This window comes from Planococcus citri, chromosome 2 (genome assembly GCF_950023065.1).
Source record: "Planococcus citri chromosome 2, ihPlaCitr1.1, whole genome shotgun sequence".
In the NCBI taxonomy this organism is placed as follows: Eukaryota; Metazoa; Arthropoda; class Insecta; order Hemiptera; family Pseudococcidae; genus Planococcus; species Planococcus citri.
Genome location: NC_088678.1, coordinates 59,863,136 through 59,890,582, shown reverse-complemented (window position 1 = coordinate 59,890,582; position 27,447 = coordinate 59,863,136). Strand labels below are relative to the sequence as shown.

General features: G+C 33.9%; 3 protein-coding genes across 3 annotated transcripts; all 3 read left to right on the top strand.

The window, feature by feature from the left end:
* The first annotated feature begins 871 nt into the window (after window positions 1–871).
* LOC135833907 (atlastin-like) lies at window positions 872–4,498 on the top strand. The gene is made up of 9 exons (XM_065347733.1): window positions 872–1,256; window positions 1,341–1,493; window positions 1,573–1,708; window positions 1,852–2,036; window positions 2,157–2,378; window positions 2,684–2,944; window positions 3,195–3,455; window positions 3,575–3,834; window positions 4,028–4,498. Exons 1-8 carry the CDS (start codon window positions 1,188–1,190, stop codon window positions 3,602–3,604), a joined length of 1,317 nt encoding a protein of 438 aa, XP_065203805.1. The 5' UTR covers window positions 872–1,187; the 3' UTR covers window positions 3,605–3,834; window positions 4,028–4,498.
* A 978-nt stretch (window positions 4,499–5,476) lies between these two features.
* Window positions 5,477–9,643, top strand: LOC135836868 (phenylalanine 2-monooxygenase precursor-like). Its single transcript, XM_065351932.1, has 2 exons — window positions 5,477–5,788; window positions 7,239–9,643. The coding sequence occupies exon 2, from the start codon at window positions 7,255–7,257 to the stop codon at window positions 9,427–9,429; it is 2,175 nt and encodes a 724-aa protein (XP_065208004.1). The 5' UTR covers window positions 5,477–5,788; window positions 7,239–7,254; the 3' UTR covers window positions 9,430–9,643.
* Window positions 9,644–14,278: 4,635 nt separating this feature from the next.
* LOC135836867 (phenylalanine 2-monooxygenase precursor-like) lies at window positions 14,279–22,928 on the top strand. Its single transcript, XM_065351931.1, has 2 exons — window positions 14,279–14,435; window positions 19,715–22,928. The coding sequence occupies exon 2, from the start codon at window positions 19,759–19,761 to the stop codon at window positions 21,934–21,936; it is 2,178 nt and encodes a 725-aa protein (XP_065208003.1). The 5' UTR covers window positions 14,279–14,435; window positions 19,715–19,758; the 3' UTR covers window positions 21,937–22,928.
* The last annotated feature ends 4,519 nt before the right edge of the window (window positions 22,929–27,447 follow it).

The following is a 27,447-nucleotide window of genomic DNA, read 5'->3' as shown; positions in this document are numbered from 1 at the left end:
TTTATAGCTCTTGAAATTTTGACAGGTGAAAAATTTTTGCCTGATCTTTCAATCTACCTTTGTAAGGTTTAAAAAATTTCGTGCAAGTCCTATGTTGGAACTCAAAATCTGCGATTTCGGCTGATCTGTCAATCAAAATGGCCGCCATTTTGTAAGTAGGGCCACTTTTTTTTGAGTACAAGGGCTAGAAATGTTTCTCAGGACTCCCCTCTTAAGAAAAAAGTTGTCCCAGAGGATCGACGGCGGGGGGGGGGGTGCAATAATTCTTGAGCGAGCTCCCCGACGTGCAAGATAAGTACATTTATGTTCATGTAATTCCTACACTTAATTTTTTTACATACCTATTCTTAAAGAAACCTAAAAATTTACCAACCTAATTCAAAATAATGAATCGTAGCATTTTTTAGCTTACTTTAGGTAGGTACAGCTGATCGAAATTATAGAGCAACCCATTGCACGTTTTAAAAAAATAATACTAGGTAGGTACCTAACTTACTTTTTAATGGATAGTCTCTTAAAAAGTCTGTATTTTTATAGGTACCTGTTTCTCACAATGGATAAACCTGCTCATCCTTTACCGATATTTGACGAAGATGCTGTGAACGAAAAAATCAAACAGATCCCCGAAGAGATCAAAAATCGTAATGTTGTGGTCATTTCTATTGCAGGTGCCTTCCGCCTGGGCAAATCGTTCATTTTGAATTTTCTAATTCGATACATGAAATATTTGGTAAGTAGGACAGTATTTTGATTTATTTATGAAATTAAATTAGTCTATGGATATATTTTGTGAAATCATATTGAAAAATCATTTTTGCTTTTACCTCTTAATTTATTGAATCACATTTCATATTTAATGTGCAGTGCACTCCTGATGATGAAAAACCGACTGGTGCTTGGTTAGGTGATGACGACACTCCACTGGAAGGGTTCTCATGGACACCTGGATCAGAAAGGGATACGATTGGAATTTTAATGTGGAGTGAAATATTCCCAGTAACGTTACCAAATGGAGAGAAAGTAATAAAGTTTACTTGTTAAAATATCGAAATGTATAGCCTACTTAGTTCATGAATCGGGATCGAACATTCATTTTTCAGGTTGCTGTAATTTTCTAGGATACTCAGGGAACGTTCGACAATAACACTACGGTTAAAGAATGCGCGAAAATATTCGCTTTGAGTACAATGTTGAGCTCGGTGCAAGTGTATAATCTGTCAAAAAAAATCAAAGAAGACGATTTGCAATATTTACAGGTAAATTTCCTTGCAAATAGGTATCTACCATTATATAATTTGAAATTTGAATCCTAATCTCGTGTTTTATAACATTTCCTGTAGTTATTCGCCGATTATGGACGTTTAGCAGCAGAAAGCACTCGCAATAAAGCGCTTCAGAATAAGCTACAATTTCTCGTAAGAGATTGGAGCCACCCATATGACTTCGAGTATGGATCGGCTGGGGGCCAAAAATACATCGATAAAATATTAAAAGTTCGTAATTCAAGTAGTAATTTTCATCACCGAATTTTGTGACTTGATGAATCGATAATAAATTTTTATTCAATTGTAGACCTCAGGCAAACCACCGGGACTAATATCGTTGAGAAACGATATTAAATCTTCTTTCGCCGACATTAAATGTTTCCTAATGCCTTATCCTGGAGTTAAAGTTGATACGAATCCTGAATTTAATGGAAAATTATCAGGTAAAATCGTTTATTTGCTAGACATTATGTCAATGTCCACTGTGCCTGATGCCTACATCAATCTTTGGTTGGTAGGCTACACGTTTCCTCAAATCGAGTTTCAAGTTCAAAATTTCTTATTGTTTCCTTCTTTATCATTGTAGACATTGAAACCAACTTCAAAGCTTACTTGAAGGATTTCGTTACTGACCTTCTCTCCCCACAAAATATGAACCCCAAAGAAATCAATGGTGAAAAAATCAACGTTAGCCAATGGTTTATGTACCTCGAGCGTTTCATTCATGAGTTCAGCCATGATTCGCTGCCTGAACCCAAATCCTTATTCGAAGTAAGTGTGTAATTTATACGAGTACCTGATAGGCATACATATACCTATATAAGGTACCTATTTGTTGATGAAATAAGTTGGAATAATTTTCAATTTTGTGCGTGTAAATTTTTACCTCAGGCTACTGCAGACGCCAATAACTTGTCAGCTGTTGCTGAGGCTAAGGAAACTTATGACCAGTCGATGTTACAAGCCTTTGAATGTTCTAAACCGTTTTTAACCTCTGAAGAATTTGATAATCATCACAGAAAATTCAAAGCGTTGGCAATTGAGCAGTTTAGAGAAAAACGCAAAATGGGAACTGAGGAATTCTGCGAATCGCATAGACTCAAACTAGAAGACGTAAGTAACATTGCAACATATTACCGAGATTTATAACGTTGGTACCATAAGTCATAATCAATCTCTTCAACATTTTTGTATATCAGAAACTCTCTCTTATACTTAATCGTAAAAGTTTCAACTAATTTTATTTCATTTTTTTTGGAGAATTTTTAGCAGTTTGAAAATTTTTTATTGGAATAATAAGTGACTATTTTCAACGCAAAATTTCAACTCTTCGTAAGCCTACCCATTAAATACGAGACAAAAAAATGTATCATCGAAATTGAAGTGTTATATGTAAATTATTGTATGTTTGTTTGCAGAGCATCCGTTCAAGTTATAATCAATTCAAACTATTGAATAATTCCAAAAAAGAAGCAAGCATGCAGGCCACTGTTACAAGAGCAAAAAAAGTTTACGGCGAGTTTATGTTGCTGTGTGAAAATGCTAAACCGTATTTAAGTAGTAACCAGTTCAAACACGAGCACGAGAAGTTCGCAAAAAAAGCCTTGGACCTTTTTGATGCCTATTGCGAGAAAAACGTGGACGATTTAAGCGATGAATACCGAAATGAGTTGCTGGAGGTAAGAAATCATGTTTTTCAAATGCACAAGACGTATTCCTTTATACCTACCTTTTTTTTTTTGGTAATACGAGTACAACAACTAGGTATTTCTCAAATGATAATTTTCGAAACCTATCCGCTACATTGTTGAAAATTACCTCATGAAAAGTACCTATTTAAAAATTTTCTGCTCCAGAAGGCAGAATCCTCCTAAATTCCAATATACAATTTTATTTTAGTGGATTCTGACGCACGCATTTTCATTTCAGCATATTGAAACTGACAGTGTTCGATTCTGGGCTTTTAATAAACACAGAGCCGAAGCTAACAATCAATCGGCAATTAAAGCAGCGAAAGAAATCTACCATAAGCAGATGCTCGAGGCTACGGAAAATTCCAAATCACTGACCTTGGAAGAATTAGAACAAGAGCATGTAAAACACGAGGCAGTGGCCTTGCAAGAGTTCATCAATAAATGTGTCGCCGGTGAAGACGAGTTCTCGCAGAGATACAAGAAGGAGTTGAAAAAGGTGAAATTGATATTATTGTAAAGGGCATTAGGTAGATACACATAATAGTTATCATTTACTTTTTGGAGGAATTATTTCAAAAAATGATCACATTAGTTAATTCTCCTTGTATGATATAGAGGACGGTTACATTCATTTCAAAACATTGAACAACGAAAAAAAGAGCAAAGCAGAAGCTTTCAATCTATCGGCTGCACAATCAGCAAAAAACGCGTATAATCGGCTGATGACGATAGTTCTCGAGAAACCGCAAATTTTGAACTCTGACCAATTCAACGATGAGCATCAGAAATGTAAAACTGCAGCTGTGGAACAGTTTAGAAACAGCTGCGACAATGACGATGAATTTTCTCACGAGTGCCGGATTAAATTGGAAAAGGTTCGTGTTCCGCTCATTTTTGAATTCTACAAAAACAAAACTAGAATAGTTGAATGCGCTATAGTACGTAACAAAATGAAGAATATAAATATAGCTAATTGTTATTATTTGTTATTCATTTTCTGATTACCTAATTAAATACTCAAGTAGGTAACAGTTATTAAATAATAATTAGCCCTGAGTTTGTTTACAGGACATCGATATGGATCGTAATTGTTTCCAAACTTGGAATGAGAACAAAGACAGGAACAATGCCACAAACAATCGCTTGGAAAGAAGGATAGAGCGAAGAAACAGTGTACGTGACTTTTTCATCGGTACCTCGCTTAGTTCTATCATACTTGGAACAGCTATAGGAGGCCCCCTTGGCCCCTTGATTGCTGGCGTGAGTGGCGTGTTGGGTGGCGCGGTGAGTCGGGCCTTCAAGTAGCTGTGAATAGATTTTTTCCCTATTTTATGTACTGGAATTATCATATAAGTTCTTATAATTTAGTACCTACGAGTAATTATTCGAATATTATGTTTTTCTTAACTATCATAATAAATACTATGATTTATTTTTAGAAACTGATTTTTGAACTGTTTATTTCCCGAAAAAAATAATGATAATTTTAGGCTAGCTAACTGGCAAAAATGGACTGTGTAGGCACGGCGACGAGTTCTAAACAGGTCCATGTCGAGTAACTTGAAAATAATTCGTTGAGTAGAATGATACTTAGATAGTTACAATTTTTTGCTCCTTATTCAAAGAGGGTAGGCAAATTGTATAAATTTACACGAGCAAGTAATGCATAGGCAGTAGGCACACAATTGAGAGGTTCGTTGAAAAAAAAATCACCAACGTTGAAAAATCAAATTTTGCAGGAGACTGAAAATACTCTAATTAAATTTGATTTCACGACTGTAGGTGGTACATTCAGAAATAATGCGAAAAAAGCTTCATATTTTAGAGATCTGTTCCATTAAAAAATGACTCCGGTGGTTTTGAACAAAAGTCAAATAGAATACGCATTTTTAAAACTTGAAAAAATTGACCAAAATTTCTTGAAAAAGAAAATCAGTTTCATCCACGTTTCTCTCATCAAGTTTTTTTTTTTTTTTCAAAAATAATAGTCTATACTTACCTAATCTAAGAAAATCTGAATGATCTTGATAAACGTTTTTTAAACCAGCTCTTCAATTGTCAATGATTGTGAATATATGCTGCAGCTTATTTCAGATTTATAGTAAATAAAATGTCAAATTAATGGGAAAAAAGTGCATTGGATTTTTTTATGAAATTTTTTAAATGGGGTGACAGGTGCTTTTGAAATTTTTTCAAATTGTTTTAAAATGTACAACTTGTACGTAATACCGAGTATTAAATTTCAACTGTCGCAGTTGATCAGGTACGTATGTAGCAATAAAGTTAATTTTTGTTAAACGTTAAACACTCAAGATTGGCTCAAAAAAAGGCCAAAAATCGATTCGAGTGATCAACGTTCAGGGGTAGAAGACGTTTGAGGATTTTTTTGAAAAAATTAGCAGTTTTAGAAATTTTTAAAAGTTTGTGATTTCTAACTGAGTACATAGGTAAGTTGATAAAGGTACTAGGAGGTATTCTAAATAAAAACACTGAAATCGAATTTCGTATATTTAAAGTAATTGCTATTTAAGCAAGAATGGTGATTAGCAAAGCGTTATCGTAGGAGATGCGGATCAATTCATAGACATTTTGGTGTCTTATTTTTAATACCTAATCGCCTTCCTTACATTTTTATCATTAACCACACCATTTTCTTATTTTATTCCCTTTAATTAGGAATATTTCCTACAACACAAATCATTATGAGATATACTAACGTTTAGTTTAAACAAATCATTGACGATAATAGTTCCAAATAATACAGTACACATTATCGTCTAATTTCTGTGAAGTTGTGTTGTGCGTTGATTGAAGTTCAGAATTTAATTCGTAAGTATTGTTTTGAATTCATACTATAACAAAATTTTCAACTTTTCAAATACATACCTACCTATTTAATATAGCTGAGTAATATTTTTTTTTCATTTTTTACAATAATTTCATTTTTTTTTTTTAATTTGAAAAATTTTAATCTTTGGAAAAAATAGAAGGTAGGTCTACAAAATTTCAGAAAATACTTCTGCAAAAACAATTCGAGCAATCAAAAAATGGGGTATCATTTTTTGAAAAATTTCCAAACTTCATATCGCATTTAGATAAGGAGAATCGAGAGGTTTTCAACTTCAACCATCAAAATTTGCTGACAAAAAATTATATTAGAAAACCCACTTTTATAAGTTACCTATTTCTTTTCACCAAGTTTTTCAATAGGTAGGTAGGAAGGTAGGTACCAATTTGTGTGGAGGGTGTTTAGAAAATAATTGACCAAATTGATATTTCAAATAATTGGTGATGCAACCGGATATGAAAGAAAACACCTCGGATGAACATGTTGCCTATTTTAAAAATTGAAAGGCAAACCCTTTTAAAAAAAATCGAATAAGGTGAAATAAATAAAATATGAACGGAATATTTTTTTAAAACGGACAAGGGGATACCACCGACAATACTTTGCCTAATTCCCTAAATATATTTTCTATTCGGTGAAACAAATTATTCCACTATCCAGTTTTCTAAAAAATACCCAAATGAAAATTAAACAAGCAAAATTTCTGACTTTTCAAATATTTCAAAAAATAAAATTCTTTAGTGAATTTTTCAGCGATGAAATATGTTTTCTTTGTTTGAAAAAACAGAACTACAATTTGTGTTTAAACTGCACGAAATTCTCAATTTTAAATAGGTACCTACCTATTTTGAAAAAACGGATGTTTTTTTCTTTTCGTGTGAATAAAATTCAACTATTCTTTTATCTGTCAATTATTTTCTGAAACATACAATTTTCAGAAAAACTGAATATACCTTTAGCTCTTTTTTTGATCAGTGTCTGGCATTTCCTTAGATTCCCTGTGTGATTAGTCTCAAATAATGTGACAAAAAAAACTAAAATAAATACTAAACTTCTTTACTGATTGAAACACATTTTTTAAGTTTCGAACTTTATTTCCAATTTTGTTATTTTATCAGATTGTGAAACGGAGATTTTTTTTGAAAATTGCACTGAAATCGAAAAAAAAATTCAAAATTAAAACTTTCTTGAAAACAAACAAAAAATGGGGAAAACCAAAAAAAATGAAGAAAGAAAGAAAATGAAAAGAGCAGTTTTTTATAACGAAAACAAAAATGAAGAAAAATAAAATTTTTTAGAATTTTGTGGTTTAAACATAAAGCCAAAAAAATTATTTTATTTTTTTAAAGTGTTTTAACTATGTTTAAAACTGATTACCCTCCTTGGAAATTTTACAAAAATTAATGTAAGCATTATTTTGTTTAATTACAGGTAGAACAAATCCACCATGGGTATCACGTGTATTCCCAAACTATTCGACGCCGAAACTGCATCAAAGTTGGCGGTAACTTTGCGAAAAATTGACGAGATCTGCGAAGAAGGAAAATACTATCGTCATCCCGACTCGGTCCTGATCACTTATCCGTTGGTCGTAGACGACTCGGCGAAAATAGGAAGCCTTCCGAACGGCAAAGATGACGTAAAAATCGCCATTATCGGCGCCGGAGCTGCGGGTATCTCTTCTTGCTACGAATTATCCAGATTAGGTAACAGCAATCGAATCCAAGTTACGATGTTCGAGTCGGATACAGAAAACTGTATTTTCCTTTCCGAGTCTTCCGAATCCGATACAAAAGGAAAACGAGCCGGACGAGTCTACACAGCTCGAGGTTTCGGTGACAAAGGCGATTCCACCAAAAAGGATTACTCCGTGTACGAGCTCGGAGCAATGAGATTCCCAGAAGTAGCCGGTTTAACGTGGCATTACGCTAGAGCAGCTTTCGGAGGCGATAAAGAAGTCGAGGTGTTTCCCAATCCTGGAAAAATCCCAACAGAATTCGTCTGCGGTAGTCGATCCGACCGATTTTCTGGAGCAGGTGGCTGGTTAGACCCAAATTCGCCTACAAATCGTATTTCTCAGGTTGTTCGCTCAGGCATTTACGGTGATCCGGATTCTCCATCGAAGACCTCTTGCTATTTCCCCATTGGTGGTAAATGTCCTTACGAAATAGGCAAAGAATTGGATAGTAAAGATACGCCTGTCGAACGATTACAACAAATAAACGAGGAATGGAAAGAATTTGCCATAAAGTACGACGATCTAACCTTGGAGGCGGCTGTAAAACAAATTATTCGAGGCGAATCTAAAAAGAAAGGTTGTTTGCCGGTAATCGAAGGACTGGGGGATGGTGAAGATCATATCAACTACTGCCTGGAATTATTTGGTTGTTTCGGTTTTGGTACCGGCGGATACAAATCCATTTTCAATATTTCGTTAACCGAAATGATGCGATTGTTGTTGTGGGACTATGCCAACGAGTACACTTTGCCAACCGAACAGAATGCTGAATTTCTTCGCAAATTATTCCTAAAAGCGAAGGATGTAAACAAGTTGCGAGTGAATGTAAAATGTGCTCGTGTTAGCGACGTTTGCCATTCAGCGACCACAGGTAAAGCATTGGTATTTTCATACAATAGGTCTGGTAGTTTTGCAAGTGAAAATGTGTTAGAAGAAGATACACCAAAGATGGAGGAGTTCGACTACGTCATTTTGGCAGTAACTCCTAAACAAATGAGTTCGATGATATGTAGAGCCGGATACAGCAACGTTCCTCAGAACGTACAATTTGGCGATTTTCAACGACAATATCCGGAACTTATTTATGCACGACCTCCTCTAATATTATCCAAGGATTACGATGCGCGAAACTCCGAGATAGTTCTGGCTATAAACCAAGTTCACATGACGAGCTCGACGAAAGTTTACGTAACCATCAAGGAAGCCGATTTGAACAAATACGCGCCTGATTTCAAAAACGAAGGTAAAATAAAATCCGTTATATCCGATTGTGGTTTAGGATCAAGCTATATCGTTCCCAGTCCTTTGTCGAAAACTCCGTTGCAACTGACCGAAGAAATGGGCGGCGAAAAGTATTACAATTTATTACTCAGTTACACTTGGGAAGAAGATACCAAACGTTTGCAGCACCATTTGTACAATTATCCGATGAATAACAAGAGCGACTCCGATTCCAACAAACTGATGATAAATACGATTATTAATCGTACCGTACGTAATGTAAAAGATCCGGAGACTGGAGAATACAAATCTTGGTGGTTTGGAGATTTGTTGAGTAAATCCGAATTGAGCAATCCGTTGTCCCAGGATTGGACCACTGATTATTCAGCCGGAGGATTTAAATTGGATACGACCGGATGTCATTACAACAGCAATTTATGTTTCCGTTATAATACTCACGCTGCTGATCCGACGTTGAAGAATAGGTTTTTCATCGCTGGTTGCAGCTATAGTCATATTGGTGGATGGCTCGAAGGCGCGTTTATGACCGCTGTGAATGCGGTTACTGGATTAGTTCTTGCTGCTAATTGTGGCGATCTGCAAGCTTTGGGACCAGAAGCGAGAAAAGTAATCACGTCATTGGATAGTGCAACATCTGCTTAATTTTAGATTTTTTCACTTGATAAAATTATACCTTACCTACCTATTATTCGCTTCATCTAACTACATAAATAAATTATACAGTTTAAAGTATAGGTGGGAACTTTCATTTAATTAGCCATAGGTATTCTATTTCATTTGGTAGGTAGATAATAAGTAAATAAATAAAATTGTAATTAAGAGGAAAATATATTTTGAAATTTTTATTATCAAATAACTTATTTGTACAATAATTGCTGATATAGTCTATCTTCACGTAGGTAACTTACTATTGGATTTTGGGAACCATTTAAGCCGATTAAGACTGACGTAAAAAACAGTTTTTTGAATTTGTAATTCTGGCAATTTTCAAGAAAAATATTAGGTAATTATAAAATTTTATTAAAATGAAACAGAAATAACATTAGTTCCAGAGGGTCATTTCCACGTCAATTCGACCAAGAAGTAGTAAGGGGGTGTCGGTGATTTTTTTGAAATTTTTCCTGTGGAAAGATCTTCCGAAAGGTTGACCAATGGTGCAAATTGCAGCCCTCTAGCCTTTTTTTAAAGGCTGCTAGGGGGTGTCAAAGTTTTCAGTGAACTTGAAATATCATCCATTTCAGCAGTGGATTACTCGATAACCGCGATACCTACCAAAATGGAACTTCTTCCAATAGTTAAGGGATTTGAAAAGCTTTTTGGTGATATCATAAAAATTAGCGTTGCCACTTTTTTTGCGACGAAAAATTAGCTCGAAATGTTTCAAAACTCAGTTTTCATATTCTTCCGACTCTCAAAAATTCTGAAAAAAAATATGGACAACGATGAAGTTGACCCATTTGACCCCTATTTTTACGTATCCGCTAAAAACGTTGAAAACCCACTTTCACTCGATGAAATGAACTCATTACAAAAAATCAAAAATCAAAAAAATTCAAAAAATGAACGAATTTTACTAATTTTTTTTCCTATGAGTGTAATTTGTATCAACTTTTTCATGAAATGCGTCAAAAAGAGGTCAAAATAAGACAGCTGAATGAATTTAAACTTTTTTTGATGTTCGGAATTGAAAGTTATTGAGTTTTTTCGAATTTTGATTTTTTTTGTGATGAGTTCATTTTATCGAGTGAAAGGGGTTTTACCAAATCCAAATAAAGGCATAAATTTAAAAAAAAAAAAAAAAAACTTGGTAAGGAAAATTAAATCTAAATAAAAAGGTCTCAAAAGTTGTGGCTATAGTCTATTTTATATTAAGTACCAATATTCAGAAATTTAGATTTTTTTCGAAAAAATTTGAGAAAAAAAAGTACGACTTCTCTCATTTATGTCTAGAGTGGCTCTTACAATTGTGCTGCAATTGGAATATGATCTAGAAAGAAGATTTGGAAGCCTGCTTAATCACATGTTTCAAAGTTTTAAGTAGTTATGTACTAGCTTAGGTATTTTTTTGAAAAAAATAAAAATTAAAAAACAAATTTTTTTCACCTAAGGTCAAAAATGATCCCCAAAACGTGTTAATAATTCGAATATTATGACCTAGGAAACATATTATAGGTATAGGTACTCCTAGAGTTCAAGCTGCCTCAATTGCACATTTATACATATTAGGTTTTAGTGTACGGTTGGGTCATTCCATGTCAACTCAACCAACGATTTTGGGTCATGTCCTTCGATTTCGCTCAATTTTTTTTACAATATCTACCCACCCAGTAAGTAAGAAAGCCGCCTCAGGGGGCGGGTAGGGGCCTGGGGGGCTTCCATTATTTTCACATTGTCTCGAGGTACTCAACTTCAGCAGCCCATTCCACCGAAACTATGATACTTTGATCAAAACTGATTTCACAGTTCGAAAGAGCATTGAATTTTAAACTGTTTAAGTATTTTGAAATTTTCAAAATTGAAAGTTGAACTTTCAATTTGAAAGTTCAAATTTCAAAATGGCGCTGTAAGTGGGAGCTACCATTTAAAATGTTGAAAAAATTTTCATAGATGTACATTTTGATATTTTTTCGAAATATTTAGGCCTCGAGATGGAACTCGCAGACGGAGGGGGAGCACCCCCACCCTCAATTTTGGGTGAAACTTTCGAAAGAAAATCTGGGGCATGTGATATATTGAATTGTATATTTTCGGCAACGCTGAACACGAATATGACGTTAGATTTTTGATAGGACCCCATCCACGGCCCCCAGCACCTCCCCAAAGGGGGTAGTAGTTCAAAAAAGTGTTTTGTTCGTGCGACACATGGAATAATATGTTTTTGGTGACGCTGAATACGAATATGACGTCAGATTTTTAATTGGACCCGTCCACGGTCCCCTCAACCTCCCCAAAGGGGGTAACCCAAAAAAAAAAATGGTAACATTCGTGTGACACATAAAATAGTATATTTTCGATATCGCTGAACACGAATGTAGCCATAGTTTTTTAAATCGACCTCACCCATAGCCCCCAGAATCTCTCCCAATAGGTAAAAGTCCAAAAAAATTGTTGGGGGCCATAGATGCGATCCAATCAAAAATCTGACGTCATAAAAAGGTAGGTAGGTAAAGTTGCTGGAGGTTCCAGAATGTTCTTTTTGTAAAACTGACAGTTTTCGAAAAAAAGAGGGGTTGAAATGAAATGAATATATTCAATATCCACACTAGTTGTAAGAAAATTAAAAATCGCTATAAATATTTTTTGAATTTTTTAAATTTTTAAAAATTTACTAAAGGGTTGAAAATGCATGGAATGCGTACTTAGGTACTTGAAATTTTGATTACAGGAGTCTTAGACATGCTTTCTTGATCTTATGGTAGCTTGGTTTTATTCAAATCGAAGGGTGTCAGTTCAAAAAATCTCTTCTTAAAATAATGATTTTACATCTGTAAAAATCCAACTACAGAGATCATTGATAGGTATCAATATAGGTAGTACCTATTAAACTTCGTAAAAACAAAAATTATACCTAATCGTTTATATAGAGCTGTGGTTAATTACCTACCATAAGCTTTAATAACCCTACCGCTATGATAGTAAAAGTGATGCTGGTGATCACTGAATTATTTTCATTTTTTCTTCAGATAAGTTATGTTATCGAAAAATAAGGAGATAAATATGTACCTAATGAATCGATTTGAGAGAAATGAGAAAGAGACTGCATGAACTTAGTTCATACCCATTTGTTTGTTTCGCTTCATTAGGTAGGCTTTTTTTGATTTCCCAACTTCAAAGGTTGCGTTGCATATCCGACGAAACAAAATTAAGTGTATTTTTTTTCTTCTAATCGCTGAGTAATATGTATTATCAAGTACCGAGCAGCTAAGTGTACAATGTAATTTGTATAAGACGTTGAACGATTTTAGATAAATTTGATCAAAACATAATAATATGTACCTATAATGAATGGCACGAGTTGTTTACCGCCTTTTGAAATTATTTGTACATCGTAATCATTCGAATTTCCCGATAATGAGCTTGTATTTTGGTAGATATGGTATAATAGCTAGCCTACCTACCTAAAGAGTTTACTGTATAATTCTATAATTTATTGGATTTATAAAAATTTAATAGATAAGCTTCGAGTGAATCGGTTTCTTAACAAATACATGCATTTCTTTTTTTAACGAATTTCATGCAAAAAAATGAGAATCACTCTACCTACTTCTTATATATATTTTTTTCAATTTTCGAAAACAACTTACCTAGCTAGATATTTTTGAAAAAAGTCAATAATCAAAACCAAACGAAGCCATCGCCTCCCTTTCCAATCAAAAATTTAAAATAAAACGTGCAAAAATGGACTTTTTTCGTTTTTTTTTTGGACTCATTTTTTCGAAAAATGTTTGCTCTCACTTCGCTCAAGCAGTAATTTTACCTTCGTTTTTATAAAATTATCACCCATCACGAAAGGTTTTCAGAAAATTACCTCTAACTTTGATTATTCGTGCCTGAAAATCTAGTTTTTTCCTTTCTTGAGGAAATCCTGGTTACGTCACGAATCAAAACAATTATCATCTAATTTATATGTACCTCACATTTTAAACAATAAATTAGAATGATACACTTATGTACATTTGTACAAATACATTTTTTATTGGTTCAATACGACGATCTTGAGAATTTTTCACATTTTCACTTGTTGAGCTTTAACCAGCATCTTTTACTAATGAATATTGAAGGAACTGGTTGACAATTTTCATGAAAAAAAAAAAAAAAAATGATATCAGTGTGTCTGGTTACACTGAAACTTGTACTAATTTTTGATACCTACAAGCACATCTTTTTTAATGAAGACCCAACCCCTTCACGTTTTGTTACTTTCATTCAAGTTTTCAATTGCTTCAGGTTCCTATTTCGCTATTTTAAAAATTCTTTTTACAGGTTGTAATGAAATTATTTCAAGTACGAGATTTAACCCTTTTTTCTTCAAAATGGTTCCCTGATCCTGAAACAACGAAGTGGACAATGCAAAATCTTTTTTAAAAAGCGTCTAAGTAGGTATAAAACTTTTCGTGGAGATTTAATCGCAACTGCCATAGATTGATAATGTTGAAAAATTCAAAGAGAAAAAGGCATATTGAACCGATAATTTTCAAGAATAAATAAAAGTATACCTATCTAAAGTTTGTATTAACAGTTGGGAGCGATATCAATAATTCCCATACAAAGTAGAAATGCATTATGAGATTAGAAACATTGATGGATAATGATTCGATACCTATTAAATTAATGATAACATTTGATCTCGAGAAAAACTGAGAGAATCATATTTTAAAGGTTTGTTATTGATAAATAGAATAAATAATGTACCTAATAATACTTGAGTGAGATTTAATTTCATCTTTTAAATTGACCCTCCGCTTCACATTTTTACCACTAATAACATTCATTTTTCTCCTTTAAATAAGGATATTTTCAGCTGCACGATCATTTATGGCATTACTGACGTTTAGATCGAGTTAATCGTTGCTTAATTTTTTTCAATTAATTTGTTTTATTTTTGCGACCTGTGTAGAGTTGTGTTGTTGATTTCCAGAAATCATTTCGTAAGTACCAACTTATTATTTGAAAATTATTATTGAAATTTTAATATTTCTTCCTGATGCATTTAGCAGTGTGTTTAATCGAAAATGTATCTCACGTGATTAATATTTCTCGTATTTTCAAAAATGATCAAATTTTCGCGTGTTCGAACGTTTTTTAAAAGATAATAATTTCTAGTTACTCGTAAAATTTTAATGCATCTTTTGCAAATCTTTTGATACAAATACAGATAAAGAAGCAACTTTTAAATAACATAGGGTACTTATTTCGATATTAAATAGGTTTCTTGAATATTAAATCTCAATTCGCAGAACAATAATTATTTATTTTGGTGATAAAATAGGTAATAAAATTTTCGCCTTAGATCATTGAATTTTTATTAGGTAGCGTGGAAGGATAATTAAGATAGGTACATCATACTAAATAAGGCAGCTCAAACGATCGATTTATATAATCATTTACTTATATTTTTATTTCTTCTTGAATTACATCCAAATAATGTGTTATTAAAAGTTGAATTTCTAATCTTTTTTTAAAAGGTTGATGATAATGGTGGGTATTTTTTCCGCGAACTTTCTATTACGTGATACGAGATCTTATATCGATAAACAAGTTTGGATTTTTCGTCATGATTTTTCACACGGGGATTATACAGGAAAATTCATTGGCAGAAACGTTTTTTTTTTTTTAAAAAAAAGTTTCAAGTATTAAGTATGTTTTAAAGATCTTCAAGGATCAAAACTGAAAAAATAAATTTTCGGAAAGAAAATTCTAAAATCAGAAATAAATTCAACATAATGATTTGTGCCTCATTTTAAAAAAATATATATTTCTTTCAACGAAGATAATAATAGCTCTTCCAAATTAGTCCTTTTCATTCATTTCCTGAATTGAACAGAATTATTCTCATCGATCATTTGCTCCTTCATTTTCACAGTTAGGCAGCTAATCGTTCATACATAAACCAAAGTAGTATTTTAGTAAAAAAAGGAGCCACTTTTTCAAAAAAAAAAAAATAATAATTGGTAATAAGAAATGCCACATTTTGGCTTCAAATCTTCTCACCTGACTTTGTATTTTAATTATTTTAGGGGTAGAGGAAGGAGATAGGATTTGAAAGCGAATAGAGAAAATTAAAAGTTATGAGATGGCATGAAGAGAACGTAACAAAAATTTTTCATACTTGTAATTTTCTGAAAAGAGCACCTCGTCGTTCTAAAATCTGGTCTCGAATTTAATAACCAAACAGAGGAAAATTTTTCTGATGCCATAAAATCCTCGTGTTCACATCTTCAAAAATCTCCAATTGAATTTTTTTCAACTTGCAGTGATGTTGGAAACTGCCAAAGGTCAATAATGGAAATTTTTGTAAATTATTTCAAACGCATTTCCTTTGAAAAATTTGATCATTTATACCAAATTCGTATTTTTCCCTCAAGCTACATTTTTTTTTTATTTTTAAAAAATGTATTCTTGTCATTATATAAGAACCCCTTAGATTTCTTTTCAGGTGACCGGAAGGGCTAATATGTAAAATTCATATATAAACAAATAATGTATTAAATACTGCAATTTAGTACCTAAGCAAAAAATTGAAAGCCTTCGTTTTTAGTGTGCTGATTTTAAATGAAGTACTTATTAAATCTTTTCCAATTTGAAAAAATGCATTAGGTTTGGATAGAACTCGGGAAAGAGCAGACAATTTTTTGAATTGAACAAAGCAAAATCGAAAGAGTACACAAAAATTATCTCCTCCCAAAAATTTCAGGTGCCTGAGTGCATTTCTCGATTTTTGGCGAATTTTCGATAGTCAAATCTTTCCCAAAAATGGGAAAAAAGTAAAAATTTCATAAAATTGACACAAAGAGAGCTGAAATTTGTCTGTGTTCTATTTTTAATCCTCAGAATCGACTGAAAACGCTTCCGAACTGTTTTGTGCAGTTCTGGAGCCATAGGTACATCAGTGGATTCTTGAAAGTTGAAATTTTAACAAAATTGGACCCAACGAATTAAAAAGCTACGAGATATAAAATCTACTTTTAACACTAATTGAAACATGCTTAGTCGATTGGAGATGGTTTCAAGCTGTTCTGTAGCTTCTAGTAATATTTTGGAAATTTCAGATTGTTAAAAAAGATGCAATAAAACTGCCTCTAAAAACAACATCCTATTGTTGATCTCCCGAATCGATTCGTTCGTAGTGATTCCAGCAGATCTTTGTAAATATTTACAAATCTGAAAAAAATTTTGGGTGTAAAGATTTGTAAAAAAAAGGGGGCTCAAAATGGAATTCAGTATTTTTAAACATTGACTATTCACTATCTTTGTGATTTTTTCGGTCGATTTAAGCATACTTTCTCAAAATCCGTTCCCGAAAGTTCAAACGTAAAGTTTTTCCCTCAGCACTCTCCTCCTTCGCCACATTTTTGGATTTTAGAAAGCTTATTCAAACACTGGTATTTCCAAAAAAAATCTGGAAGCTTCAGAGCACCTTGAAACCATCTTTGATCGACTCAAAATGCTAAAATCAGAGTATGCGAGGTAAACTTTAGGTCAAATTTTGTAGAAATTTAAAGTTTCAAAAATTTTCTGAAGGCTCAAAAATTGATCAAAAAAATTCGAAGTCATTTTCAATACATTGAAGAGGTCAAAAATAAGTTACATGCCAAATCTCAGAGTTCTCAGTCAATTTGGTAAAATGTTGTTTTTTTTTCATTTTTGAGCATTTTAACTTTCAAAATTTCCCAAAAATGCAAAAACATTAGATACACATTTGCACCTAAAATTTTGACTGGTTTCTACGTAATTATTTTTGCATGCTCATTTCATTTACGTAAGTTTGCACGGTTCAAACGTTTTTCTGCCAGTTGGCTCTTCATTTTCAAAATTTAGCTTAATTTTATTCATATAAATCATACCTATATGCCTAAAAGTACCTATCATTTCATTGACAACCGTTCCACATAGTGACTCGAATTGCGAAAAAAGGCGCGCATGGCGTTTTACAGCAACTATGAGCATATCAAAAGTTGAAAGTAGTGATTTCGTAGGTAGTAATTTTAACGATGAATTCGAATCCAATTTCTTTTTTTTTCGCCAGACCCCTGGGGGGGGGGGGTGGTACCAAAATCCAATTTTGTAAAAATGAAAAAAAAATTGAGTGACATGTCAAAATGTAGGTTTTTTGGATCCATAAACACGAATCTGAGATCCTTTTTTTACCTCAGACCCTTTGGGGGCCCTTGGGGAGGTGCTACCGAAATCAAATTTTCAAAAATGAAGAAAATCGAGTGATATGTCAAAATATAGGTTTTTTGGGTCGAGAAACACAAATCTGAGGTCTTTTTTCTCCTCAGACCCCTCGGGGGCTCTTAGGGAGGTGCTACCAAAATCAAATTTTGTAAAAATAAAAAAAAATCGAGTGATATGTTAAAATATAGGGTTTTTGGGTCGATAAACACGAATCTGAGGTACTTTTTTTCATCAGACCCCTCGAGGGCCCTTGAGGAGGAGTTACCGAAACCAAATTTTGTAAAAATAGAAAAAAGTCGAGTGATAGGTCACAATGTAGGTTTTTTGGGTCGAGAAACACGAATATGAAGTCCTTTTTTTCATTCAAAGGAGGTGTTACCGGAATCAAATTTTGAAAAAATCACAAAAATTTGAGTAGATTATCAAAATTTAGATTTTTTTTTTGGTTGAGAGGTTTTATTAGTCAGTTTTTTTTAATCATTCGACTTAATATCTTCGGTTATTTTGTATCATTACTAGAAGAATCGCGCTTAGTCGCACCGTAAGGAACCACACCCAAGTTCTACACACTTTAACACAGATTTTCCCGCAATCGCGATTTTGAAGGGAGTTGAATGAAAAAACTTATGCCATATTCAATTACAATTATTTCGTGTTGATTTAGTTAAAATGTAGTGGCGTTTGAGACGAGATATCTCAAGAATGGTAGCACCTCTCCAAGGGCCCCCGAGAGGTCTTAGGGAAGAAAGGACCTCAGATTCGTGTTCCTCGGCCCAAAAAACCTATATTTTGACATATCACTCGATTTTTTCCCCATTTTTACAAAATTTGATTTTGGTACCACCCCCTAAGGGGTCTGGCGAAAAAAAAAGGACATCGGATTCGAATTCCTCCTTAAAAATTACTACGAAATGAAATCACTACTTTCAACTTTTGATACGCTCATATGTGTAGTTTTGCTGTAAAACGCCATGCGCGCCTTTTTTCGCAATCCGAGTCACTGTGCGTTCTTTCTGCTCAGGGTGTTAAATAAAGCGTGTGCAATAATTTCACAGTAGATGCAACTCAAGTAGATAAACAAAAAACGTTATTATAAGTTGCCTGTCTTGTAAAATGAAGGCGCTACATGCTCCGCAAAACTGGAAATTTACCAATTTTGAAAAATTCGTCGAAAATAACAAAACGTTTGAATTATTTAATTGATGCCCCTAACCCATAGTACTCGAGTGGACGAACAAAAAAAAGTTATCATGACCAATTGCCTATCTTCAAAATTGAAGGGGCAAACCTGATTCAAAATTTCCAAACTTCGAGTGCCCCAAATTTGAATTTTGAAATAGTGCTTGCCCCTTCAATTTTGAAGATAGGCAATTGGTCATGATAACTTTTTTTTGTTCGTCCACTCGAGTACTATGGGTTAGGGGCATTACTTAAATGATTCAAACATTTTCTTATTTTTGATGAATTTTAGTTCAAAAATGGGGTCATTTCTTCAATACGCAGACGGTAAGAAAATGTTTGAATCATTCAAAGGATGCCCCTTACCCATGGTACTCGAGTGGACGAACAAAAAAAGTTATTATGAACAATTGCCTATCTTCAAAATTGAAGGGGCAAGCACAATGTCAAAATTCAAATTTGGGGCACTCAAAATTTGGAAATTTTGAATCAGGTTGGCCCCTTCAATTTTGAAGATAGGCAATTGGTCATGATAACTTTTTTTGTTCGTCCACTCGAGTACTATGGGTTAGGGGCATCACATAAATGATTCAAACGTTTTCTTATTTTTGATGAATTTTTCAAAATTGGTAAATTTCCAGTTTTGCGGAGCACGTAGCGCCTTCATTTTACAAGATAGGCAACTTATCATAATAACGTTTTTTGTTTGTCTACTCGAGATGCATCTACTGTGAAATTATTGCCCACGCTTTATTTAACACCCTGTATGTAATCATCTCCTAAGTATATTAAAACAAATTTATGAAATTGAAAGACCTAACCACAAATGCTATCATTTCTTTGCTTACAGGTATTCGTAAAAATTCCACTTCTCGTACCAAAAAAATCATCATCATGGGTATCTCCGTCATTCCGACGCTATTCGACGAAGACAATTTACCAGCATCAGAATCGCCGAGTAAAACAATTAAGGATGTGCGTCAGACGGGAAGATTCTACAGACATCCCGATTCAGCTATGGTTTCTTATCCGTTAGTGGTAGAGAAAGCAATAGGATCGATTCCGAAAAACGACGAAAAACTGAAAATCGCTATAATAGGCGGAGGAGCTGCGGGTATCGCTTCGTGTTACGAATTATCCAGATTGGGAAACAGTGATCGAATCGAAGTTACGTTGTACGAGTCAGATCCGGATCATTTCACTTATCTGCTCGAACCACAGCAAGTGAAAATCGATACGTTCGGAAAAAGAGCCGGAAGAGTTTTCGCAGCTCGAACGTCGGCCCCCTCCGGTGATGAGCATTCCAATCCCGATGATCACACTGTGTACGAAATTGGCGCGATGAGATTTCCGGAAATAGCCGGCTTGACTTGGCATTACGCTGGCCAGGTATTCAAAGATACAGACAAAGTGGACGCGTTCCCCAATCCGGGAAAAGTTCCTACCGAATTTGTGTTTGGAGATCGCGCAGACCGGTATTACAATAAAAGCACCGGAGGTATGTGGTTGGACGAAGATTCGCCAACAAAACGTGTATTTAAGGTTGTTCACGCGGGTATATTTGGCAGTCCTCCTACAGCAGATGGGCCGAAATATCCACGCAGTCATTTTTGCATCGGTTGTAAGGAACCGTACGAAGTAGCTGCCGAATTGAAAAATGAAAATACATCAGAGGGTCGATTACGTGATATATTCGCGGATTGGAAAGAGTTCGCTATAAAGTATGACAGTTTGAGCTTGGAATCGGCTGTACGACAGGTTATTCGAGCTGAAGTTAAAAAAGGTTCTGATTTATTGCCGGATATAGCTGGACTGCGCGATCGTGAAGATAAAATCGCCTATTATGCCGAATTATTCGGTTGTTTCGGTTTCGGTACCGGTGGATTCAAACCGATACATAACGCTTCGCTGACCGAAATGATGAGAATAATGTTATGGGACTACGCGAACGAGTACACTTTGCCGAAGGAAAGTGCCAGTGAAAATGTCGACTTGTTTAAAGAACTTTACTCGAAAGCGTACGAGCAATTTAAACGGAAACCGATTGTTAAACATGCTCGCGTTTGTGACGTTTGCCATTCTGGCCGCACTGGTAAAGCGTTGGTATTTTCGTACGAGATGGACTCAAAGCCACCTCACCAAGAACTTCCTGGACTTCCTTACGAGCCCCTCGAATTCGACTACGTAATTTTGGCTGTAACACCCAAGCAAATGCATTCCATTATATCTCGTGCCGGATTCAATAATCAAGCTCGATTCATACGTTTCGGCGATTACGACCGGCAATACCCTCAAGAAATTCTGGCACGACCTCCGTTAGTGTTGTCCAAAGACTCGGACGCGCCTAATGCTTTATTATTCACCGCTATAAATCAAGTCCATATGGTTGGCTCGTCAAAAATTTTCGTAACCGTCAAAGAGGAAGACGTGAAAAAAGCTCCTAAATTCTTCGAAGAAGGAGAAATAAAAGCAGTCGTGTCCGATTGCGGTTTAGCCTCTAGCTATTTCGTTCCAAGTCCTCTGCGGCAGTCCCCAGATGGGAAAAAATATTACAGTTTGCTCCTGAGTTATTCTTGGGAAGAGGACACCAAACGTTTGCAGCATCATTTGTACGAATATCCGATGAATAGACGGGCCAATTCCGAAGCCAACAAACAAATGCTCCAGGCGGCCATTAATCGTACCAAGCGCGATGTGAGAGATCCGTTGGATGGAACCTACAAGTCTTGGTGGTTCGGAGACTTGCTGAGTAGTTCCGATTTGAGCGATGTATTATCGTACGACTGGACTACCGCGTATTCCGCAGGAGGATTCAAGTTTGATACGACAGGAAATCATCGCAACAGCAATTTATGTTTCCGTTACCATACTCACGCTCAGAAATCGTCATTGGATAATCGTTTTTTCATCGCGGGAGACAGTTATAGTCATCTTGGTGGCTGGATCGAAGGCGCGTTCATTAGCGCCGTGAATGCTGTAACCGGGCTGGTTGTTGCTGCCAATGGTGGCGACATTCGTGCTTTGACGGAGCCTGCGCAGAAAGTGATCACTACTTTGGACAGCGTGGTTTAGTTAAGCTACTTTTTGCAACGAGTACCTATCTAGGTACTTATTATATTATCCTCAACAATTAAAATATTCGTAACTTATCTAGGTACCGATGTAAACTTAAATCCATTTTTACTTTAATACACATACCTACTCGTATTTGATAAATATATAATGCTGTCTATTGGTAGAATTGAAATGGCACACAGCTGATTATAAAAATAGAATTAATGCAGACGAGTTCTTCTCCCAGCAGAAAATCGAATGTAGCTTACCTACCTACGAGGTAATGAAAGAAAAAAATGACTTAAAATGATTTCTTAACATCTCCTTCACAGTCTCCACACTTACAAATTTAAACCTTCAAAATTGAAATGTCATGCTTCTAAATTGATTTGAAATACGCGGTTAGGTAGGTACGAGTAAGCATTAGAATTTAGTTTACGTAAATTTTTCCAATTTGAAAAATTAACCCGAATTGGAGCTTGAGAGAGGGTATAACATTGAGAAATAAATATCGAAAAACATCTAAAAAATGTTTAAACAATTCTTTTGACTTTCACATAACATTTATTCTGTGAGTAAATTCAGTTTTCGAATTTTAGCAAATTTTTTGAAGCTCGAATTTAGGTTATGAAAGACATCAATTTGGTCCAACTAACAAGGTGCAAATTTTGAAATTCGGCTTCTTTTACGCTCTTGGCTCATCATCCTTCTTTTTCTGGCTCTCAGATCCTACTCAATCAATGATTGAGCTTTCTGAGAATGTTTCAATGAAATAGGTAGGAATCTCAGGGATGAATATTCATTCACCAAATGACTCAGATTTTGAATTCTTGATTAATCAAAAGATTGATTTTATGTATATTATATAGATGACATTTGAATGGTGCATTGGGCCGGGATCACCATAGACTAAAGTAATGAGATATGTTATGTATCTAATAATAAGACCATAAATTTATGATACAACCTATTATATTAATCACAAAATATACCTATCATGAACTTTAAAACTCGTCAAGCAGGCAACTGCGTTCTGTACCATTATTTAATATGCTGTAGTTCATTTTTTTAAGACTTATCTGACGACGACGTATTACGTTACAGAAGCCTCATCATAAAAAACTGAACTCTGACTGAACACATATTGAGAGCATCACCTATTTTTGAAATTCGGATATAGGTGGGTATATGTAGAAGAACTATCGACAGCCTTCCATGGAGGTTTATAATAGGGTGATATGGCGTGTAAAAAATTACAACTGCTGAAATGTAAAATTTATCGTCTTGGAAAAATATTGGATTTTCGAAAATGGGTAGCCCGTGTTTATGTTGGAAACCTAGTTCCTTAGTTAGGTACCAATCACGAACAGGGCTTATTTTAAAGCACAGCTCCATGTGCAGATCCAAACATTTGAGCATACATTTTCAACTTTACTTTTAGGTAGGTACTTTACCATTTATTTGTTGAAGGTAAAATCTATGAACCAAATTTAGGTATACAAACTTGAAAAAGGTGGAGGGAATGAAACGTCAAAATAATCTAAAAACATATGTATTTATAGGGCACTCTCCATAAGTCAAAGATTTCATTTCAGACTCTCAAGACCGAAAACGCTAAAAATATTCTACTGATCGTAAGAAGTACGAATTTACCAAAAAACTAACACGTTTGAAAATTGGTCTTGAAAGTACGAAAAAAACACAAAAATCTTACAAAATTTACAAAATTTGTACGAAATTTTCAAAAAAATAACATGTTCTTTGTATAGGTACCTTAAGAAAGATTGAAATTGGAATATATACCTACCTATATTTTTTTTAAAATGGGTTTTTATCCTCACTAATCGTAAATTTTTAAAATGTTTCGCCCTCGCTTCTTTCGGGAAACAAAATATATTATCTTCTTTGGATTTAATTTCCAAAAAAACAATAGCAGAAAAAACAGCATAAAAACAAAAAAACAAAAAGTTGTTGTGGCTTGTGTTTTTTTCGCTGAAAATTTTTTATGTAGGTTGGGGGGGGGGGGGGTGGGGTGGTGGAAATCGAATTGATACCATTCAAAATAATAATGTACGAAAAAAGTACGAAATTTTGTTTTTCTGATTTGGTAGACACCTGCATTGAAAATCATCAAAAATTTACCAAAATTGAGTGGTGATTTCTGAAAAATAAAAAAATACGATGAAACATCGAAAAAATTGTGCAAAGTATGTACATACCTTTCAATCTTTAAAATGCTCGAATATTAAAAAAAAAATCATTGAAAATGTGTTAGAATGACAAAAAAAAAGGCATCGAAAAATGACCAAAGCTTGATAAAATATCTCAAAGTATGAGTAATCTTACAAAAGTAGCTAAGGTTATTAAATTAGGTAATTGAATATTTTCAAAATCGCATGAAAATTTGTCAAAATTGTAGAAATTGCTGTAAAATTTGTCAAACTGACCATCATAAGATGTATGAAAAAATCTGCACAAATGAGCGAATTTGGAAAAAGTTGCTTATTTTGTTAAAAAATCATGGAAGTAGTCGGAAATTACTGAAATTCGAGTACTTAGGTAATATATTTCAAGATTTTCCGAATTGAAGATGAAATTTTACAAAAAACTGTAAAATGGGCAATAAAATCGTTGAAATTACGGAGAAAAATGTGATCCAATCTGATCAGGTGTGATCAGATTTAATTGGATGTATTTATAGAAAATTTCCGAATGTGATCAGTTCTGATTTTGTGCGATCAATCAGGTTTGATCAGATCTGTTCAGATTTAGTATTAGGTACCAAAGATGATCCAATCCGGTCTTCTCTGTTGGATTTGATCAGGTCTGGAATCACAAAAATAAAATTAAATGAATTTGTCCCCTCCGAATTGTTTTACTCGTTGAAGGCTGATTTAATTGCATTTATTATGCAACTTTTCGTTTTCTTTTCGACCTTTTTAAATGTTGAAAATTTGTGCAGACACAAATATTGAATCAGAATCATTGAAGTATTCAAATTTGAACATGTAACTTTTTTGTAGGACTAGATAGGCGGCTGGAGTGCAATTTTTGAAAAATTCAGACATTTTTATGAATGTACTTAGATACCTATTACCTACTAATCCGAAAAACAGTGAGAACTGAAATAATTTTGGTAACCATACACCCAAACCTTATTCTAGGACACATAAAAACACATAGAAGGTGAGGATATTTTTGTTTTGGTGACTTCAGTTAATTCTTGGTGACTAATTCATTAAAAGTCAGCAAGTACAAAATCGATTAAAAATGGTCACTGCTCGGTGAATCTGTCACCAAAAAGTCAGCAGATAGTCAAACACGAATTTTCTATGTTTTGGTCAAGTTATGTATTTGCGTAGCTTCAAATTTTCCTTAGAATAGGTACCTACAGATCAGAGGCCATATTTTGACATAAGTTGGAAAAGTGTTTTTTGTGAGCTCAAAAAATTTTTCTCTCACGCATCTGAAGTGGTTATACGATCGTTGTGTAGGTATATAAGATTCCTAGAGTCTCGGCTACCTATTCGATTTCACATTTTTATAAGTAAGGTAGGTATCAAAACTAACAGAAAAATTTTAAAACTGCACAATGCTAAATTGAAATATCTAGCGTGCAAAAGTACATCACTGCCTAAGTGGTACTTGAGGTGCTATATAGTGCATTTTTCGATTTTTTCGCATTTTTGGCCCTTTAATTTTCAAACATTTCATAAAAAATCGAAAAAAACGTAGGTACCTGCTGTTGAGCACTTGAAATTTTGGCTGGTGTATTTTTTCATTCTATTTCAATTTGAAGTTTCTGGAAAAAATTAGAAACTCGCTAGAGGTTCCAGAATGTCCCCAAAACTTGTAGTTTTTGAAAAGGAGTCGGGAAGGGGTTCACACTAAAATTCACTTTGTTCAAAAAAAAAAAATAATAATAATCAGAAAAAAGGGTCATAAAAACAGCTTTTTATAATTTCAAAAGTTTTCAAAAAATCTAAAGACTAACGTGTGGTCTTCAAAATGTTGGTTACGAGGATTTTAGAACATGCTCTTTTGATCTACGTAGGTACTATAATAGGCTTAATTCAAAAGGATCCCCCTTTTTTTTGTCGTAATGGAAATTTTTAAAATGAATGATTAAGCACACATCTGTTATTCGGTTTTATCGGATTCATGCTCAATTGCTCAGTTTACGAATGATTATTTACCTACCTAAATACATAGATTTTGTAGGTAGGAGGCTAGGCGAGGTAAATGGATCTCTGATCATTCAATTCCTGGGGGTATCAATATCATATCTACTTATTAAATTTCGTGAAAACAAAAATTGTAATCGACTGTAGAACTGGTTAATTATGTAGATGTACCATCGTCCATCATGCAAGTAGTGACCGCTGAATTATTTTTATTTATTTTTCAGATAAGCTATCAAAAAATACGAAGATGAAAAGTAAGTAGATTTGAGAGAAAACGAAACGACCGCATGAACCTACAGTTCATGTTTGCTTTGCTTTGATAGGCTTTTTTGGATTTCCCAACTTCACACGGTGCATTAATCCGTTGCTACAAAATTAGTATTTTTTTCCTTTCTAATCGCTGTACATATTTTTATCAAGTATACGATGTAATTTGTATAAAAAATTTAATGGTCCTTGATAAATTTGATTGATAACATAATACAGATATGTGTGCAGTGTGCACCTATGATAAATGACATGAGTTATTTACCTACTGCCTTTTCAAATTAAGTAATTGTACTTTGTAATCATCCGATTTTCTCGATAACAAGTAGGTACCTACCTATTTCGTATAAATAGATGATAGCCGTATGTACCCACCAACTAGGTACCTAAAGAGTTTATAGGTATAGTGTAATTTATTGCATTATGAACATTTATTTAATTCGCTTCGAATAATTTGGTTAAATTTTCTAATGCCTACATCCGTTACAAATTAAATAAATAGGAAGGTTTAGGTTGGTACAATTATGAAAATCCTTGTTTTTATGGATCTAATGCAGAAAATCTGTGTACCTACCTTATTTTACATTTTTTTTTTTTTAAATACCTATGTTGATACTACCAAAAAATGGAAATGATGAAAACATTGTTTCAACTATACAATTTCCCTCACATTTTAAACAAGTGCCAGTTCTCAAAGATACCTATCGTGGGTCGTTTTGAAAATGGAAATAATTTCATTAATTGATCATTTTTGCTCAAAATTGGATCGAAATCTGGAGGTATTGAAATGAAAAATATTCTCTCCTGGAAAAGTTCCAAGAAGTTTCAATATTTTTTGACGAGATGTAATCGTACCTATCGACAAATGTTATCTTGAAAAATTTAACAAGAAAAAAATGCATTTACTGGTAATTTGTAAGAACATGAATTACGTTCATGGGACCAGTTGGGTAATTATACGTAGTACCTACTACCTACTTACAGTTTCCATGCAAAGTAGAAATTTATATAGGAATACCTACATTATAATATTAACAAAATTTGTGGATAATGACTTGATAGACCTATTAAATTGATG

Coding starts and splice junctions, on each gene's coding strand:
- LOC135833907 (XM_065347733.1), top strand. CDS start 1,188: ATGTTGAGCTCGGTGCAAGTGTATAATCTGTCAAAAAAAATCAAAGAA. Junction 2,945..3,194: donor ACCGAAATGAGTTGCTGGAG/GTAAGAAATCAT, acceptor TTTTCATTTCAG/CATATTGAAACTGACAGTGT. Junction 3,456..3,574: donor ACAAGAAGGAGTTGAAAAAG/GTGAAATTGATA, acceptor TGTATGATATAG/AGGACGGTTACATTCATTTC.
- LOC135836868 (XM_065351932.1), top strand. CDS start 7,255: ATGGGTATCACGTGTATTCCCAAACTATTCGACGCCGAAACTGCATCA.
- LOC135836867 (XM_065351931.1), top strand. CDS start 19,759: ATGGGTATCTCCGTCATTCCGACGCTATTCGACGAAGACAATTTACCA.